The 19,067-nt window shown below is 27.1% G+C and overlaps 1 protein-coding gene across 3 annotated transcripts; it reads right to left on the bottom strand.

The window, feature by feature from the left end:
• Positions 1-3,945: 3,945 nt before the first annotated feature.
• LOC113554171 (protein shuttle craft-like) lies at positions 3,946-18,643 on the bottom strand. Of its 3 annotated transcripts, XM_026957895.1 has the most exons (16): positions 18,234-18,643; positions 17,080-17,210; positions 16,494-16,584; positions 16,188-16,420; positions 15,109-15,346; positions 14,887-15,050; positions 10,842-11,387; positions 7,878-8,171; positions 7,481-7,635; positions 6,495-6,648; positions 5,325-5,524; positions 5,040-5,264; positions 4,742-4,893; positions 4,480-4,678; positions 4,265-4,417; positions 3,946-4,193 (listed from the first exon to the last, which is right to left on the bottom strand). In XM_026957895.1, the coding sequence occupies exons 2-16, from the start codon at positions 17,180-17,182 to the stop codon at positions 4,074-4,076; spliced, it is 3,027 nt and encodes a 1,008-aa protein (XP_026813696.1). In that variant the 5' UTR covers positions 17,183-17,210; positions 18,234-18,643; the 3' UTR covers positions 3,946-4,073. The 3 variants fall into 3 exon arrangements, with proteins under 3 accessions (XP_026813696.1, XP_026813695.1, XP_026813694.1); XM_026957894.1 differs by lacking the exon at positions 10,842-11,387 and having other exon boundaries at positions 18,424-18,643; XM_026957893.1 differs by lacking the exon at positions 10,842-11,387 and having other exon boundaries at positions 3,947-4,193; positions 18,234-18,637.
• Between the last annotated feature and the right edge of the window lie 424 nt (positions 18,644-19,067).

Raw genomic sequence — 19,067 nt, 5'->3', positions numbered from 1 at the left:
GCTTTACGGTTTGTATTTTGTCGACTTTTTGTATATCCTTGATTAAAAGGAATTAATATTTAGATATATTTGGTATTTCAACCCTTATTTATTTTATTTGATTTTTCAATATGTTTGTTTTAAGGTACTAAATATTAAAGTTTTTAAAAAAGTCTGTCACTCTTTGATTTTGGAAGTTAATCAAAAGTTTGGAAAACTTGATTTTTCAAAAACTTTGGTGACCCGGTGTTGATAAATAAAAAAAACATTTTTAATATTAATCTTGATGTTGACTATAAATATGCAAAACAAAATGTGTGGGAAATAAGAAGTCTTAAGTAGCATTAAAAATTTGCAGTTTTGCGTTACGGGCGACTGGAATTACCTATGCTAGTTAAAACTTTAAAGTGACAAGCGTTGCCATGTTACGTTTTACTTATATCTATTATTAGGGAATGGATTTATATGTAAATGCATATTTTTACTAAAACAAGATATTTAAGAATCGATAAGAAATGCTCATAATTTAAATCATTTCTATTAAAATGATGCTACTTTTATTTTTACATATTTCAGAACAATTACATATTTTTACATATTTCACTAATTTGTTAATATTTTTAAACATATTTTATCATTTCATCGTTCATACGTTTTCAAGCCATGTTGCAGTGGACAAAATCAGCCACGGCGAAATGTCCTAGACCCTTTTAGTCGTTATCTTATAATTTTCATATAGATATAATAGATATCTTAATATAGTATACATTTATATACGATTGACAATCGATAGCAGATGGTTGACAGGCGATAACAGAAGGTTTTTATAGTTAGTGTTTAACTGTATGCGATGAGCCTACTAATTCAATACTACTTAACTGAAAAACTTGAAATATCAAATTATCAGACAATAGCAAAACTGTTTAATGACTCTATGAGTTTACTTTGGCCAAGTTCGTTAGTGATGCAGCTCCTTATATGGTGAAGGCAGGGAAAGAATTAAATATTTTTTTTCCAAAACTAATACATCTTACATGTTTAGTGCATCGTTTTCATCGTGTGGCAGAGACAATCAGAGCAGAATACCCTATCGCCAATTCTCTCATGTAAAAAAAAAATTTTGAAAGCTCCTAGTCGTACCACAATTTTTAAAGAATTAAACCCTGATCTTTCTCTACCACCCGAGCTCATAATTACTAGGTGGGGCACATGGTTGGTAGCTGCTCAATATTATTGTGAACACTTTTCGAAAATACAGGAAATTATTTCAAAATTAGATCCAGAAACTTCTATTGTTATTGGAAAAGCTCAAAATGAAACATTGATAAATAATTTAATTTTCATCTCAGTAAATTTTAGTTTTATTGCACATACAATTACAAAATTAGAAACAAAAAATATGTACTTAAATGATAGTATGCAAATTGTTGAATTAGCGATTGAAAAATTAAAACTCGTTAGCGGACCAATAGATGTTGTAAAAAAGAAAATTCATGTCGTTACAGAAAAAAATCCCGGCTATATTGATTTTAAAACAACCAATGACATAATGAGTGGCAGACACTTCTAAAAATTTGGAATTATCGCCTTCTGATATTATGCGCTTCAAATATTCTCCAATTACATAGGTTGATGTGGAACAATCATTTTGCCGTTTTAAAAATATTTTGAGACCTAATAGACGAAATTTAACATTTGATAATTTAAAAGAAATTGTAATAATTCAATGCAACAAATCATTTTGATAATTTAATAATTTTAATTGTATTTTTTTTTAATTACATTTTTTCCCCACATATTTGGATGTTTTTAGCACATATTTTATATATTATACTTCATATTTATGTACATATTTTTGTATTTTTATTACATATAAATCCGTTCCATATCTATTATATTATATATTATTAAGAGTATTAACTTAAGTGAAGTCTCCTCCCTTTGGGTGAGTCAAATCCATGTGATGGGAGTTTAAAATGAGACACTTTAAGAGGACGTCTCACCTGCATGTGTTGTCTCCGTCTTACACATGTACGACACGGTAAATTTTTGTTCACCAGTTTCAATAGTATGCTTTTAGTTTTAATATTAGAGTGAATTGACCTATTATCAAACTTAGATAAGAACATTATCTGTGTTCTCTTATTGGTTTTTTACGATATTTTAATTTTTAAATGAATTATGATCGTTTTCAAATATTTAATAGTTTCATTCTCATAACTCACTTAAAACTTAAAATATTGTGAAAAGTCAACGAGAGACCACAGATAATGTTCTTACCTGAAAGTTTGATAATAAGTCAATTCACACTAATATTAAAACTAAAAGCACACTGTTGAAACTGGTGAACGAAAATTTACTATGTCGTACGTGTGTAAGACAGAGACAACACATGCGGGTGAGACGTCCTCTTAAACATAGTGAATGACTACTAAAGTACTAATATGTACTCTAGTTTTTAATGCACAGTCTAGTTTGGTACCGAGGATCAAAACCTTACGATTTAGAAAGCAAAAAATACTTTATATTTTAATAATAAAATTTAAAATAACTTTTATATAGTTATAGTTCATTATAGGCTATGTATGTGACAATGATAGTGGTTATTATTGGATTCTGTTTTGAGATAATTTTATATCTTTACCAAATAACATAAACACATTTTGTTATATTTTAATAATACTAAAATGTATTAAACATTTACATAATAAAAACATTTAAAAACAATAAATATGTTACCACTTTACTTTTACTATCTTTTTGTCAGTTCATGTTTGACCAGTCTAAGGTACAAAAAAGATTTTTTGTTATATATTTATATTAAAAATAAATACAGAAATAAGTTGAATGCAGTTCTAGATTAAATATTGTATTGTTCATCCATTTAAATCAAATTTTAATCATTCATGTGCTTCAAAACAAGGACAAGGGCCTCACTTAATATGAAAATATATAAATAATTTTTTCTACTATTATTTTTTGGGTTTTTTTTTTAATACAAAATACAAATTAAATTTTTTATTTATACATTTTTTAAGTGTACTCATGTGTAAAAAATTCAAAAGTTATAAGATGATGTTGGAAACTGCTGAAATAAATAAAATAAAAAAATAAAAATTATACTTACTAACCTAAACTTATAATAATGCAAATATATATGTTTAGTATTTAGAAGTAAAATAAAATACTAAGTGATTCGACTTATTTTTATTTATACTTATACATAGTTAAACATATTGAGTATACTAAAAGGTATTTCACTTAAAATGTCAACAAATAAATTTAGGAATAAATAGAAATTAGAAAACTAAATTAAATATTAAATTATGTTCATGAATCATGACAGATACGACGGTGCAGCAGTTAATGTAAGGAGGGTAGTGGAGGTTGTAAGTGTGTGTGTGTGCGCACAGTAAGTAACGTAAATCACTACGCAACTACACAGATAACTTTTTAATTGATATATTTTCGAACTTTCCTCGTTAGATGGCTCATTTACTGATTGAATACTAGCATTAAAAAAAAAAAAAATCATGAAAATCGGTCAAATAGAACTTTTGATATAGCTGTTCAAAAAAATCCTTTCAGTTTAAATAATATGTTTTCTTATCCTACCAAATTGAAGGGTGCTTTTAAATTTGTCTACTTGGTAGGTACTATGCTAAATATTTTCATAACGAATATTATGAAATATTAATGTATACAAGACCAGTATTCTACTTGCATCCAAATCTCTATGACTATGTATGCTTTTGCTTAAGGATCTGCTCGAGTCCTAGAAATAAACAACTTATCAATGTTACTGTAAATGATGGTTTTTATTTGTCTAAAATATGTATATCGTTGTTAACAAATACAGTAAAAGAGGTTAAAAAAATCTTTTTAAACCTTAATACAAAACATGCTAAAATATATTTACGTATTCAATAATCAACAAATTATTTTTAATAAAATATCCATAACCAATAAAAATGACATTGGAAGAAAACAAAATATGTTATATACTTATATATTTAATATTTATGAAATTGTGTTTTAATTATTAAGGTAATTTGAAAATATATTCTAAATTAAACATAAATATTTTAATGATCTTAGAGTTTTTTGTTTAGAATAATGGTGTTTCGCTTTTGAATGCTTGCAAATGGGTTGACTCGTGGACATCCACTTTCACGTTGTACAACTTCTACTACACTATAATTGGGAAGCCATGACTATGAACAAAATGTAAAAAATCAGTATAATTAAATTTAAAAATATAAATGAATATTTAATGAAAATTTACTTTTTCTTTAAGAGCTGTAGCTACAACATTTCTATTTGGCTCAGCGTCATAAGCTACTGATTCACATCCAAAATGTTCACTGTACTCATGAATCAATTTCCGTTTTTCATACTTCATTACTTCAAATGAATGACTTCGAGAATTTTGTTTAGACTAATAAAATTTGTAATTTACTTACTAGTTTAAATTAAATTAAATTTAACTATGACACTTACTTGTTTGGCATTAGTGACTAATTCAGCAAGTTTTTCATGGACATAACTACAGAATGGTGCATCTTTTTTTGCAAATTCTTTCATAAAATCTGAATATCGTGGAGTGACATTAGGAGATAAATCTGGATTGCGGATTTGAAGTGCAAGAGCAATACGACGATTTCTTTCTAATTTAGCACATTCTGTTGTACACTCCAAACTAAAAATTATAAATATAATTGAAAAATTCATTCTAGTCATAAAACTTTTTTAAATAAATTACATTTTATATGATTTTATGATTGGCGATGAGTCAACAATATTGTCTAGGAAGCTCATTGATTGTGCTTTAACTTGAAGACGATATTCAACCACCTTGGGATCAGAACATATCCTAGCTTCTGTCAAATTCCCACAAATACAGCTAACACTCACCTAAAAAGAATAATTATAAATTATATTAATATATTTTTATTTACATTGATATCAAGAAGATTACTGGGCCTCATTGAGAAAAACTCGAGTGGAGGCCCAGGGTTATCTTAGTATATATGTATATTATTGCATCATAAAAAATTTACCATTATTTTGCATGCTATTGATGGACATGAACCATCATGACAAGGTTTAGAACATGGATGACTGCAATCTAATTTTGGTAAATTACATGGTAACCGACATGGACCGGTATTACATGGTGGTGCATGACATGGTTTGGTACAAGTATGTCTTTTGCAAGGAAGTGGAATGCCACAAGGCATTCCACATGATACATTCTTTATATGACATGGTATAGCAAATCGCAGCTAAATAGTGAAAAAAAATTTAGTTGTATACATTGTACACTAATGTATTGTAATTTATACCTCATGACCACCAAAACACAATTTTTCAGTTAAAGCTATACAAGGAGGACATTCTTCCTCGTCGTGACATATATGGGTAGCTGGATGACCACATTCATGTTCTCTTGAACAAGGTAATGTACATAATGGTGGACGAGTACCACATCTGATTGGAGGAGAAATGAAACTATTGCCACAACGACAATACAACTCTTCAAAACCTATTAAGATAAATCAATAACTATTAAAATAAAGAAAATTCAGGTATATGAATAGAAAAATACAAAAACAATAATTAATGAAATCCAATTTATAAATTTACATTTGTATTTTATATTTATGATATAGGTATTATTTTTTAAGTATATCTACTATAGATATTAACTTAAATATATTTTGTAACATATTTTCATAGATGTAACTAGTCCTTTAAGTAAGGAGGGCTAAAAATGTTTTATAGCAATTTTTTTAAAGTAGATTATTATTTATTGTTTCTATTGATGTTTACAATTGACTTGAATGATTATTTGTTTATAAAAAACATTATATTTTTTTATATTTTAGGCAAAAATAAAATTAATACTAATATTTTTATAAGCACATCATTTATCCAAACATTTTTAGGGGTTGAAGCCCACCTAAGCCTCCCCCTAGTTATGCTTATGCGATATTTTATAATGTTTAATGTAAAATTATTGTTAAGAGAGCAAAAATGGAAGAAATCCTAAAATTCCATACACTTTAAACTTGATATAAATTCTTTTTAAAGAAAATTGTGTTGAAATAACATTATCTACCACAGGTTAGGTCAACTGGTAACTTAGGATAACTGATATGTAAAAATAGACCAAAACCACTATATTTATGTCATAAATAATAAGATCAGATGCCTTTTATATCGTATATATGTACACTATTACCACTACTACTACTAATAATGATTATACATTTATACCTAGATAACTGAAATTAAATAAAAACTTGTAATTTATATGAATTAATTTGATAAATAATTTGTTTTCAAACAATAAACTTATAGTTAGAATACTATATTATATGAATAAATTAATTTAAAATAAAAATTATAAAAAATAAATTAAAATCACAAATTATAGCTCTTTAGTACTGCTAATTGTTGCATACTTTCATACACAACATTAATGGTTATAGATTATAATATATTGCACCTACTTGCTTCATAGCACGTTGCACAGCTGCCAGTATGGCACACACGATCACAACGATGTATACGGCAATTTAATAGTCCATTACAAGTTCTGGTACATATATGTTCTTGTGCATTACAACACATAGTCATACATCTATGTTTACCACAAGACATCATCTAAAAAACACAAAATATTTTTTTCTATACAACAGTAAATAAATATTTATAATTTATCATAGGCATGGCCGCATAGGGGGACATGGTAAGAGACTGTGCGTGGCATCAGTCCCTGCATTGCAATTATATGAGTTTATACCAAGATGAATATCGCAAACTAATCTTACCAACGTCGGTTCTAGAATGCTTAGGTGTTCAAAATAGAAAGGGCTCTTTTCAGGTCCACCCTCACCAACAATTACAGCATGCACACTCTGTATATACAGCTCAGCTGTATACTTAGCAAAAATCTTAATTTTGAATTTTTGATTTATTTACAAATATAATTTTAAGCTAAACAATTTTATGATTATGCAATATAGCAAGTTGTGGAAGAGTTATCCCTATAGTTATCCTTACTACTAAAATTATTATTCTGTACATAGAAAAACAACCATGTGCATAGTGTATGCCTATATCTCAAACATAATCAATAAATTCATAAGTATATTGTTTATAGAAATATATAATATTTAAAATGTGCTTAATTTTTATATAGGACATATTTTAAAGGCAAACATTAACTATTATCTGTAATTTTTATGTTTTTATAAAGTTTTAATTTAACAGTTTGAATTATGTATAGTTATTAAGGCCGGATTAAAATTGTTAGAAGTAAAAAAAAAAAATAATATTATTAATTGTAGTATATAAAAATTGTAAAATAATTTTTTTTTTAATTACTAAGAAAAGAATTTAAATTGTAATAAAAACATTAATTTATAAAGAAACATTGATAATGAATGTTTATTGTTAAAAATATCTCTTTGACCTATATAAAATACAATTTTACCTTGTTACATTTCTTTTTGCAAGTTAATTCACTGGTCACAGAATTGCATTTTATTTCCTTGGATCTACTACCACATTTACATACATATTTGGTTTTTAGTTCACAGCGAACACACGGACCTTCATGACACTTTTGTTCACATAGATGTGGATTTTCTATATAAATAAATATAAAAATTAGCTTATAACATGACTATGTATATGCACATAGGCGCAATTTCAATAAAAAAAACTGAAGGTACTTAATCTCTTCATTTTCTGGACATAGCGTTGAATAGTTACTGATTGTAATAGTATAAAAAAATATTTTAGGGTGCAACTTTTAAAATTGGGGGTGCTAATACCCTTTAAGCACCTCCTCTTATTTGCGCCTATGTATATGCATATAATACACATACCTGGGGGACCACATTCTAAAGGTTTTCCACATGGTAGGTCACACGTGGGTATTGGTTGTGTGCATAATGTACGAGTGCCAAGTTCATTTTCAGTCAATAACCGTTTTCCACAAGGGCATCTATTGACAGATAAAGCTATACATGGGTCACATTGACCAACATGACATATTTTCTGGCATAAGTGATTTTCGCAAGATAATTTTTTTTCACACAGATTTCCACAGCTGTAGTACATCACCATGGCATTTTCTTGAGTGCATGGTACTTCCCGCTCTGATTTTCCACAATAACACACTGCAAAATAAACACCATAACTGTAGTAGGTATTATAAAGAATAATTTAAAAGATAAATTTATTTTTCAACATTATCTCCAAATAATTATACTATGCTATTCTAATACTTTTGATTTTTTAGAAATTATCATTTCTTTGTCCCATCTGTATCAATTTACCAAAATTGGTAACACAAAACATTTTAAGTACATTTCTATATGAAAAAATATATTTTTAAATTATCACTCTTATAGGTAAAATATTAGTTATTTGTTAAAGTATATTTTTATTATATTTCAATTGGTATAAGAACAACTAATAAATTCAATTTTCAAGAAGAATGAGAGGATTAAGGTGAAAGTTGAATACAAGAAAGAACTAGGTACAGAAAAAATCAAAATTATTAAAAACTTTGAGTCCTTATGAGTTGTAGAGGATATTAAGGTTGCTCTACAAATCAAAAAAAAAATGGAAAAACTGCAGGCGTTGATCACCAATTCACCATCAGAATTACCGGAATTCCTCAAACACGTATAAGAATTAAAGATAAGCTTTGGTTGTCAAACATTTTGTTGTCTGTAAAAAATTATAACGTAATGCTTAAATTATGGTAGAAAATAATTACGATATTAGAACCTGATACATCTGATTCTGTTGTCTACACTATAAACTATTTTAAAGAGTACTCCTAGCTAGGATCTAATCACGAATTGATGTGTCTTTGTCAGTAAAACAGGTGGACTTCAAGCAGAGAAGAATTTGTAGCAAACAAGCCATACTATCAATGACCGCTTTCGTGAAAAATGATTTCCAAGAGACTAAAAACAGGTGCAGTTTTCTTAGACCACCCCCAGCGCTTATGACAGGGTATGGAAACTAGCCAAAATACTAAAATGCAAGACATCATTACGACTCAAAGATAACATATTATCAGATATGAAATGGGAAAGAGAATAATTATCCATTGCTACAAAACGGTCTATTGCGGGGCTCAGTGCTTTCCTCTATTTCGTTAAATATTTACCCAATAGATATCATAGACATCTCATTACATACATTTAAAAAATATTCAAATTAAACTCTAATATAGTAATATATTCATAAAACGTATTTTGCACAAGATATTCTTTAACCTTGAAATATGTGCTAACAATTGGTGTACATCAGTTTATACAAAAATGAATCACTGAGAAAGCTTATCCAATTGGAGCTGCATATTCAGTAATATGCATAATTCTATATTTCAGTATAGAAGAAAATAAAAATCAGGTCTCTAGTTATAACTTTTAAAAATATTACAATTTTAGAATGCTTAAAACATATGCTTTAAAATTGAAGTACTTTTATAAGCTTGATAATAAATAATATTTTATACTTTAGAGTTTGGTAATAATCAATAAATCGATTAACTCTAATGTTAAATTTAAAAACAAATTTGATATGCAATAAATTTGCAGATAACAAAAAGGCACTACACAAATACATAGACCATAGGCGTAATTAGTCTTTTAAGTTAAGATGGGATTAAATTCCTAAAAATATTTTATAGCAAATTTTTTTTATTATTTATTGCTTCTATTGGTGTTTAAAACTGACTTGAACGATTTTTCGTTTATATGAAACATTTATATTTTGTTATATTGTAGGCAAAAATAAAGTTAATACTAATATGTTTATATGCACATACATTTACTCAAAAATTCTAGGGGGCTGAAGCCCACCATAGCTCCGCCTATGCACACATCAATATCCTCTAATAAATATTTTTATATTAATACATCTTTATTTATTCAACAAAAATTAGTTCATTAAATATTTGATAATTTAAGAGTTTATAACAAGTAACAACACTTTGGTCTTTTATTGATGAAAGCTACTTGTAGACGTTAGTCATTTAAATTGCCTATTCTATTAGTCAGTCTAAAAATATTATATAACTTATATAAAATATTAATAAATAACATAATTTAAGTGATTGATAGTAGTTATATATTCTGCTTTAATAATCATATGATATGAAACTAAAAAATTAAAAACAAATATTTATGTCTCAAAATTATCAATTTTATTTCAATAAAATAATATTTTTTCCATTATTTCAAATAATAATTAAGAAAACTATTACTTACTTAGTAAGAATATATAACAGTTTGTATATCAACAAAGTTCAATGAGCATTGAAAGATAAATAAATATTATTAAATTTACTGCTTAATTCTTAGATATTTATATTTTTAATTACTTTAACATATATTTATCATACGAATAAGTTATAATAAATAATTCTTTTATAATAAAAGTAAAAATAAGTATAATGAATATAAATTGGCACTTTGAATACAATGCATGTTTTATTATATATTATTTTAAAAGTAATATTTTATTTTAAAATGATAGGAAAAAATTAAATACATTTATTTTCTTAAAAAGAGGAACTGGAACTAGAGCTAGATCTAGATCTAGACCGAGAGCTGGAGCTAGTGGTACTGGCAGAAGATTGGCATTATTTGAATAGCTGGTATCGTTCTCTGAACTATCAGTAGAATCTTCAGAATAACTAGAATTAACATTAACATTTTGTTCACTTTCACTCATGTCCCATGAATGATCAGTTGGATCACTGTCCATTGGTGAAGATATTTCTATTTCTATTTCTTCATGATCTTCTTCACTAGAAGTATTTGTCAAACTTTGAATATCATTATTTGAATAATCACAACCTGAATATTCATCATCATCACTACTATCACCACCATCAACATCACCATCATCATCTTCATCTTCATCATCATCATCATCATCATCATCATCATCTTCTACTTCTTCAGCATCTTGACTCTCTTCAGTTATTGGATCATCCTCAAAAATATCATCAGAACCAGGGTAACCAGAACGTCGACGTTGTAAAAAAAGAGCATTACTATGCATTCCAAAATGAATATCTCTCATAATATCATCCATATTACGCCTGACAACTAAATCATCGTCAGTATCACTATCTATTAGATAAAAATCTTCATTATTAGGAATCATATTAGCAATATCATCATTACGAGTAGTAGGATAAAATGAATTAGGACCATTTCTTTGATCAAATATTTCTTCTGGATTCAATCCTAGCATTCTTAATTCTTCCTCTGTTACTAATGCTTCAGGTGGCAATAGATTATATTGCAAAATTGCATCAGCAAATCTTGCATTTGCTATAGCTAAATTTTCTTCTGACGGATTTAAATCTAAAACAAAAATGGAAAATAATTATACATTAAATAAAAATGAAAATATTTAGGCGTTCTTTACTTATTGTTTTTAATTTTTTAAAAAAAAATCTTATTAAATATAAGGCGTTTTTTACGGTTTAAGATGTTTCTTATTGTAAAATTCAGGACAATTTACAAACTTTAGTGTATACACATTAATATCACACAATGAAGTATTAATACTAGAGCAAAATTACTTAGTCAATTTGTAGAAGAGAATATAAACCGTGATTAAGTAGTTTTTTTTTTATATTTTAATTTTAAAAAGTATGATATGAATTTGAAAACATAAATTATTTCAGTACTTAACTTAATTTGAAATAAAATGATAGAAGAAGAATGTAATAACTTTTTTTACCTAAGTAAAATTTACATTCTCCTCTTTACAATAAGTAAATTCAAATATTAACTATAAATAAATTGTAGTAAGTCCGATGTATAAATTTGCTATGCTATGATTTATGACAGAGACAACACGTGCTGGGGTACAATGATTTCTTAAATTGGTAACGTAGAATAACAATTAGATATAATGATTAGGAACATTTTTTTAAGATACCTTATCTGTTATTTACAATTTACAACATGTTGAAATAAAAAGACAGTACAAATTAAATTTGGTAACATATGAATTGGAAATTATATGCAGATACAGTTTCTTGCGAGGATTTACCCATTGTAGTATCTCCTAAAATATTGAAGATATCATAATTATATTTGTTTCTTAATAACTTACAGGGACAAGGACTACAAGTATTTCACAATTTGATTTAATTTAATGTTTTAATAAAAAAGTTAAAAATTGAAGATAGCCATTTTTTATTTATTTTTCTGAAAACTGTTGATGTTAACATATAACATTTTATGTGCATTAGCATCATGATTTTTAATATATTTTTTTTGTTATGAGAATATTTTTGTATTATTACATGGACATGAGCCCACAGGCCACATGTTTGATAACTCTAGCACTCTACAGCATTAATTAATTCACTTTTCTCTAAACTAGAAAAAATATTAAAATCATGAAGCTAATGAAAATAAAATGTTGTAATGTTAACAAGATAGAAAAATAAACTACAAAATTCAATTTCTTTTTAAATAATTAAATAAAACTTTTTTACCAAAACATTAAATTAAAATATGAAATACTTGTCCTTATTGTGAGTCTCATAAAAAGATACAAGATTATGATATCTCCATTATTTTAGGAGGTATGGCAATCGGTAAATCCTCATAGGACACTCTGTAAAGTAATATTATGATTAAGAGGATACCATACCTACATGTGTTGTCTCCAACCTACAAGTACATAACATAGTAAATTTACGTTCAGCAGATTACGTTTAGTTCCATTAATTTAAAAATTAAAGTGAATCAACCTATTATGAAACTTAATAGTAAGAACATTATCTGTGTTTGTATGTTGATTTTTTTGATTATTCAGTTTTTAAGTGAGTTATGAGCATTTTTATTTACGCTATATTATACATGCATAACTTGCTAAAAAATTGAACTATCGTAAAAATCAACATATAATCATAAATATATTTCTTTTCATCAAGTTTCATAATAGGTTGATTCACTATAATTTTTAAACTAACGGACCTTAATTTAATCTGTTAAGTGTAAATTTGCTATATTACATACTGTAAGATAAAGAAAACACAGCCGGTTATAGCGTTATCTTGTTTTATAAATCTTAAATAATAATTATTTTATTTAAATTGAAAAAAATAATATTTAACTTTAAATATATTGATTTATTTTATATTACAAAATGAAATAATTGTTCATCATTTGAAAATAGCATTTTAAGAGGATGTGATACTTGCATGTGTTTATTCTGTCTTACTAACACATAACTCATGAAAATTTACATTGGAACGATTGTATGCAGTAAAACAGAGATAACATTATCAAGTATAATGAACTTTTTAAACAAAAAAGTAAGATTATAAATTATAATATACTATTTTGACGAATGTGTTAAAAATCAATTTAATTTTGTGTTAAAACACATTTAAAATGTACTGTAGTAAAAAGAATTTTACCTTTACTTTCTAAATAATATATAACACAGTAACTCATAGAGAAAGCTATTATAATATATAATACTCGGAATCTATTAGTTCCATAAAAGCAAAATTGTTAGTTTATATTTTTTATCAATTTTGTATCATTTATTGAGAATATTAAATTTTAGTATGACTTTGTAAAAAACGCCTAAAATGTTAATTTAAAATTTACATTAATTTCTATCATTACTTACCATTAACATGGTAACACATGTTGACTCTCAGCAAATTTAGATGTTCAAAAGTTAAATTAAATATGTAAATAATAAGATGATCTAGGCTTAAAGATATTTAATAAAATAATAATAAATTACATTTTTGGTAATAAAATTATGAGTAAAAAATTAAGAAAACACAAAATATTAACTTTTAACCTATTTTATTTAATAATAAGACCATTATATATTTTTTTCTAACTATAGATTGTAAATAAGGTGTATCAAACAAAACTGAAATACTACCTTGTCAGAGACAAATTAATCAAAACTGATAATCATTAAGTATTCACTGTGTTATTAATTAAAATATAAAATTTAGATATAATTATTATTGTGAGCTATAACAATAATAATAACTGATTAATTGACATCTAGTAAAAATTATACAAAGCTTTTAATTAACTGAACTACCTAATGCATTTAATAATTTTAATAATAAAACAGTATAAAATAAAATAATTAAAAACATAATATATAATAGGGAGCCTTAATAAGTAAAAGGTTAGAATCTATGAAATACAATATTACAATAATTTAAAGTAAAGTTTTAATAATAAATAAACTAAATGGTAAAGTTTATATTTTAGTTTTTGTAAAAAAACTTTTAAAAATAATATTAATTTTAACTTTAATATTAATAATAATTCATTATAATAGCTAAAACTATTAATTAGTGTTATTATAAACTCTTATTTATTTAATATTAAGCGCTTAATTAATATTTCAGAATTGCATCTTCATTTTATAAAATGGCTATGAATTCGAACCAAACTTTTAAAGGAAAATCAAATCGAATTCATGCATTGCAAAAATTAAACTTAGTAAATAAAAATAAACAGTGTTTTAACTGTCTATTTCTTTAAAACTAAAATAGATATTTTTCTGTCAAATGCCTAAGAACTAGTTATTTTGTATTAACTATTTGTGTAATTGTGTGTATTAAAGCTATTTAATTGTTTGCTTCCAATAACTTATACTATCACTAACAACTTAAAAAGAGCTTATTATAAGTACAATATACTAAATTAGATTAAAATCCATATTATCGCTGAGATGAGAGGAAAAAATCAATTTATTTCTTAGTTTGGTAGTAATATCATATAAAAATAATATTTTTTTTACCAAACCTTTATTTTTTCTAAAATAAATCTAATTTGTTAAATAAAATGTAATACTTACTTTGAGGACAGCCCTTATTACATGGTTCGCAGCTATCAGCATGACATATTTTTTCACATTCATGTATTTGGCAGTTTAATTTTTTGAGACAAACATTGTCGCACATAATCTGGGTTGACTGTCCACATTGTGCATAAACTCGTTTTTTTCCACATCCACATGATCTAAACATTATGTATTGTATAAAAATTAAAATTGAATTAAATTTGTTTAAATAACAACCTTAAAACTTGTACAACACATTGTGGACAAGGACCAGGATGACAAAGTAGTGTACACTTATGATGACAATCATTATAGTTTAAATTAGAATTTTTTCTTTGCAATCCACAAACTTGACCACACGAATGAGGTATGTCAACATTGTTATGATATGGATTTGGTAAAGTACCACAATAACATACATATTTTGGTTTTCCAGTCACTTCACTTTGACAAGCTGGACATCTCCAGACAGCATCTACAAAAAAAATTATTATTTAACTTTAATAAATAAAATTTAAAAATAATTATGATGATAAATTAGCATTAAAATGTACATTAACAATTTGACTGCTGACGTCGACAACATGTATTACCTTCTGATCTCTCCCAATAATACCAGCATACAAGCTGTTTGTGCTTGCGCCTCCACACAGATAAAAGGCTGAAATTGTTTAATTTGCGGTGGTTTGAGATTCCGGGTATTTTATATATTTTTATTATGCTTACTACTATTATTACAAAAAATGTTCCGCATAGGGGAATCGCTCAAGTCAACCCATGCCGCAGTCAAAGTGTTAATAATATATTAGAAATAAAGATCAAGTCTAAAAGTAATAGTGGTACTTGAAATAATTGAATTGTTTAAATGTTTTTAAGTCATTTGGATTTAAAGCTACTATATCTACCTAAAATTCACCCGATTTAAAAACAAAGGTTTTATTCTAATTTTTTAAAAACTAGACCTATTATTTTAGAAAATCTGGAAAATCACCTTTGAAGTAAAACCACAGTTAAAAATTTTAATTACAAATTATAATTATTATTTATCAATGAAATTATTTTTTGTCTACAAACTCTTTTATGTTAACTCAGCAGGTTTAAAAAAAACTGTTATTTTTTATAGCCATTGTAATAACAAAAATTGCCAAAAATAAAATTTACACCTAATATTTCTTTATGGACCTAAAATATACATCAAGAATTTGGGAGATTGAATAACTCTGTTACAGAGTATAGGTTATATAAAGTTAAATTTTTAACATTTAAGCCTCTAACAATTTTAACCATAAACCTATTAAATATTAACTATTACTTACTACGATGAGATTTAATGAACCAAACTATTATGCATTTTAAATGCATAATTTGGTAACAATTACGACAGTTCCAAATTTGTTCTACATTTTTAGCTCGTTCATAACATATTACACAATCCACTCTGCATTCATTCAAAAGGTTAATAAGTAAATCTCGTTGACCCTTATTTTTTAATGCATCTGGTATAGATGAAACTATAGTACTAGTTTCATAATTAGAGTTACTATTATTCCTAAAACATGAAAATTATAAATCAATGGTTATTGATAGTTATAATGAATATTTATACATAAATGAATACTCACCCACTATTATTTGATGTACTGGAACTTGCACAAAATGTCATTGACTGAATTACTATATTTCCTCTTTGATTAGAAGTAGTCTCATCATTTGCTATAAAACAAATTAGCAACATTTTGAATATATATATATATATTTACACAATAATAATATTGATGTTATTATTTATTTATTTATGAAAGATAATAATGGGAATAAACTAAATCAGTACACGTGGAGGAGGAAACATGAGTTTTAAATGTAGGTACGTATAATCAAGTATGTAATTAGATACATATTTTATGTCCTAGAATTACAAAAAAAAAAAAATATAAGATTAAATACACAAGTATTAAAAACGGTTTTTACTGTTTATTTAAAAAATGACATTAATAATATATTATACAATGCTAGGGTAGAGGTGAACGATAAGATTTGTAAATATTTAATAATAAATAATATATATATAATGTTAATATTATTTAATTTTTTTTTACTTTAGGTGCGTGGTTTTCAATTTTAACACTCATAAATACTAGGTAGTCAATAAAAATTAAAAATACTAATGAAACTTTTTAAATTATTAATTTTGATGGTTACTATATTTACCTATAGGAATAAATTCTGGAGCGTTTGGTGATAAATTGGAAGTAACCCTAACTGTACTATCAATTCGACGACTGTTCCTTTTACGACTGCTAGTTCTCGGCATTGTCAATCACCTTGTTGAAATTAATTAACTAAAACAAAGACAAAAAAACCATTCTCAAGTTCCTATTATTTTGCAAACAATTTTAATGCAAGCATGCCAGGAATAAATAAATATAATAATTTTTCATAGCAACTTATTCTTAGTAATATCAAACATAATACATTTATGATAAGACAATAGTTATTTTGTGTGTATTTAAAATGTAGGTAACATAATTAAGAAGTCATACTCTTGCTATACAAATGGTAAAATCTTTACTAATAAAGTGAATTAACCTATTATCAAACTTAAAGGGTAAGAATAATATCTGTATTTTCACAAGGTTTTAAGATGCTTAAATTTTTAAGCAAGTTGTGAGCATAAATTATTACAAATTAAAAACTCTCATGACATAAAAATGAAAATATTTCCCATTATATTCTTACCTTTAAGTTTAATTTTAATGGGTTGATAATTAAATGTACTATACACATTTGGAATTGCTGAAGACCAATTTGCTGTTGTACGTTAATAAGATGGGAAAATATATACAAGTATAGAATATACCAAGTAGAATATAATTTTGAAACTATTTATCTTCAGTTAAAGTTACATACTTAGACAGTAAATTACTGCACTATGAAAAATAAATAATCTTAAAATATTTGGTCTAAATAAATTAGATACTCGATAACAGGTGTTTAGACATGAAGGATCATATTATATTGTTATTAGTTAAAAATAACGTGTACACAGATACTCCATTAACCATTATATACCATTCGCCAAAATTTCGGAGAAATCTATGGTCACTGATAGGCGAAAAACAGGATAACAAATTTGAATAATTTGTGGCTACAAATTAAGATACACTTTTATTAGTATTCGGGGTAGAACGTAATTACACTGGTCAATGGTTGGTAAAACAAAGAACAGACCATATCAAATGGCGAAAATTAAAAAAAAAAATTGTCAAGCGCAGAGGTGGCGTGATAGAGATTGCCGGTGACTCCAAGAATAACCGGTGTAAACATTGGTCTTGTTACCGTTCAGACGTTTAAAAATCACTCACCGGAAAATAAATGCGAATTGTTTCACACGAGATCTGCTCTATTTCACGATGCGTCGTGAACGAACTCGATAATGGAACCCGACGATGAGAAACCAACTCACAAGACGGCGATCAAGAAAGAAAAATAATTGAATGAAGGTGGCGGGCGAGCCGGACAGGTGCTTACAAGAGAAAACAGTAAGACACGTACTTTGCCCTCATCCGACAAGCAGTGCGGCAACAGCAAGAAGTTCCGAAGTGACGAACTAGCGAGTAGTAAATGGCGAGTCACGACGGTGTAGGACTGTCGGCGTTGATCATATGATGGACGCACGCGCGCAACACAACAATAGCACTGCGCGCCGAGCGGCGAACGACAGTGCGACGGTCGAATGCCAATGGGCAATTGGCCGAGTGTTGATGGTCCGTGTCAGTGTGTCATTACTCCACGACTCAGTACTCACTATAGCCTAAACCGCGGATTGGCTGATTCGATACGTGTTCACAAAAGTGGACACACTGATTGACCTTGCGCCTGTCGACCAAGCCGCGCGTTACCGTCTTTTCATCCATCCCATTCCAACCTATATAGGCTAAATCTAAAGCTTTGTCTGAAACGGTGTGGCCGCGTAGGACGAGTTGTAAAGTTTTTCTACGATCGTCTGTCACGGACCGCGGTTGTTACAGTGGTAGTAGTAGTAGCTGTTGGACCGTGTGTTTTCGAAAACACATGTTCCGAATCCGCATCAGCGCCGCTAACAACAAACGAATAAAACACAGTAGCGAATCGTAATCGTAAACGAAACCGCGACGCCGTGGAAAGAGTTGTAGTCAAATATATTTTCTTCCATGACC

Source organism: Rhopalosiphum maidis, chromosome 2 (assembly GCF_003676215.2).
Source record: "Rhopalosiphum maidis isolate BTI-1 chromosome 2, ASM367621v3, whole genome shotgun sequence".
In the NCBI taxonomy this organism is placed as follows: Eukaryota; Metazoa; Arthropoda; class Insecta; order Hemiptera; family Aphididae; genus Rhopalosiphum; species Rhopalosiphum maidis.
Note: the sequence above shows the minus strand (reverse complement) of the source record. Positions and strands in the feature narration are given on the sequence as shown.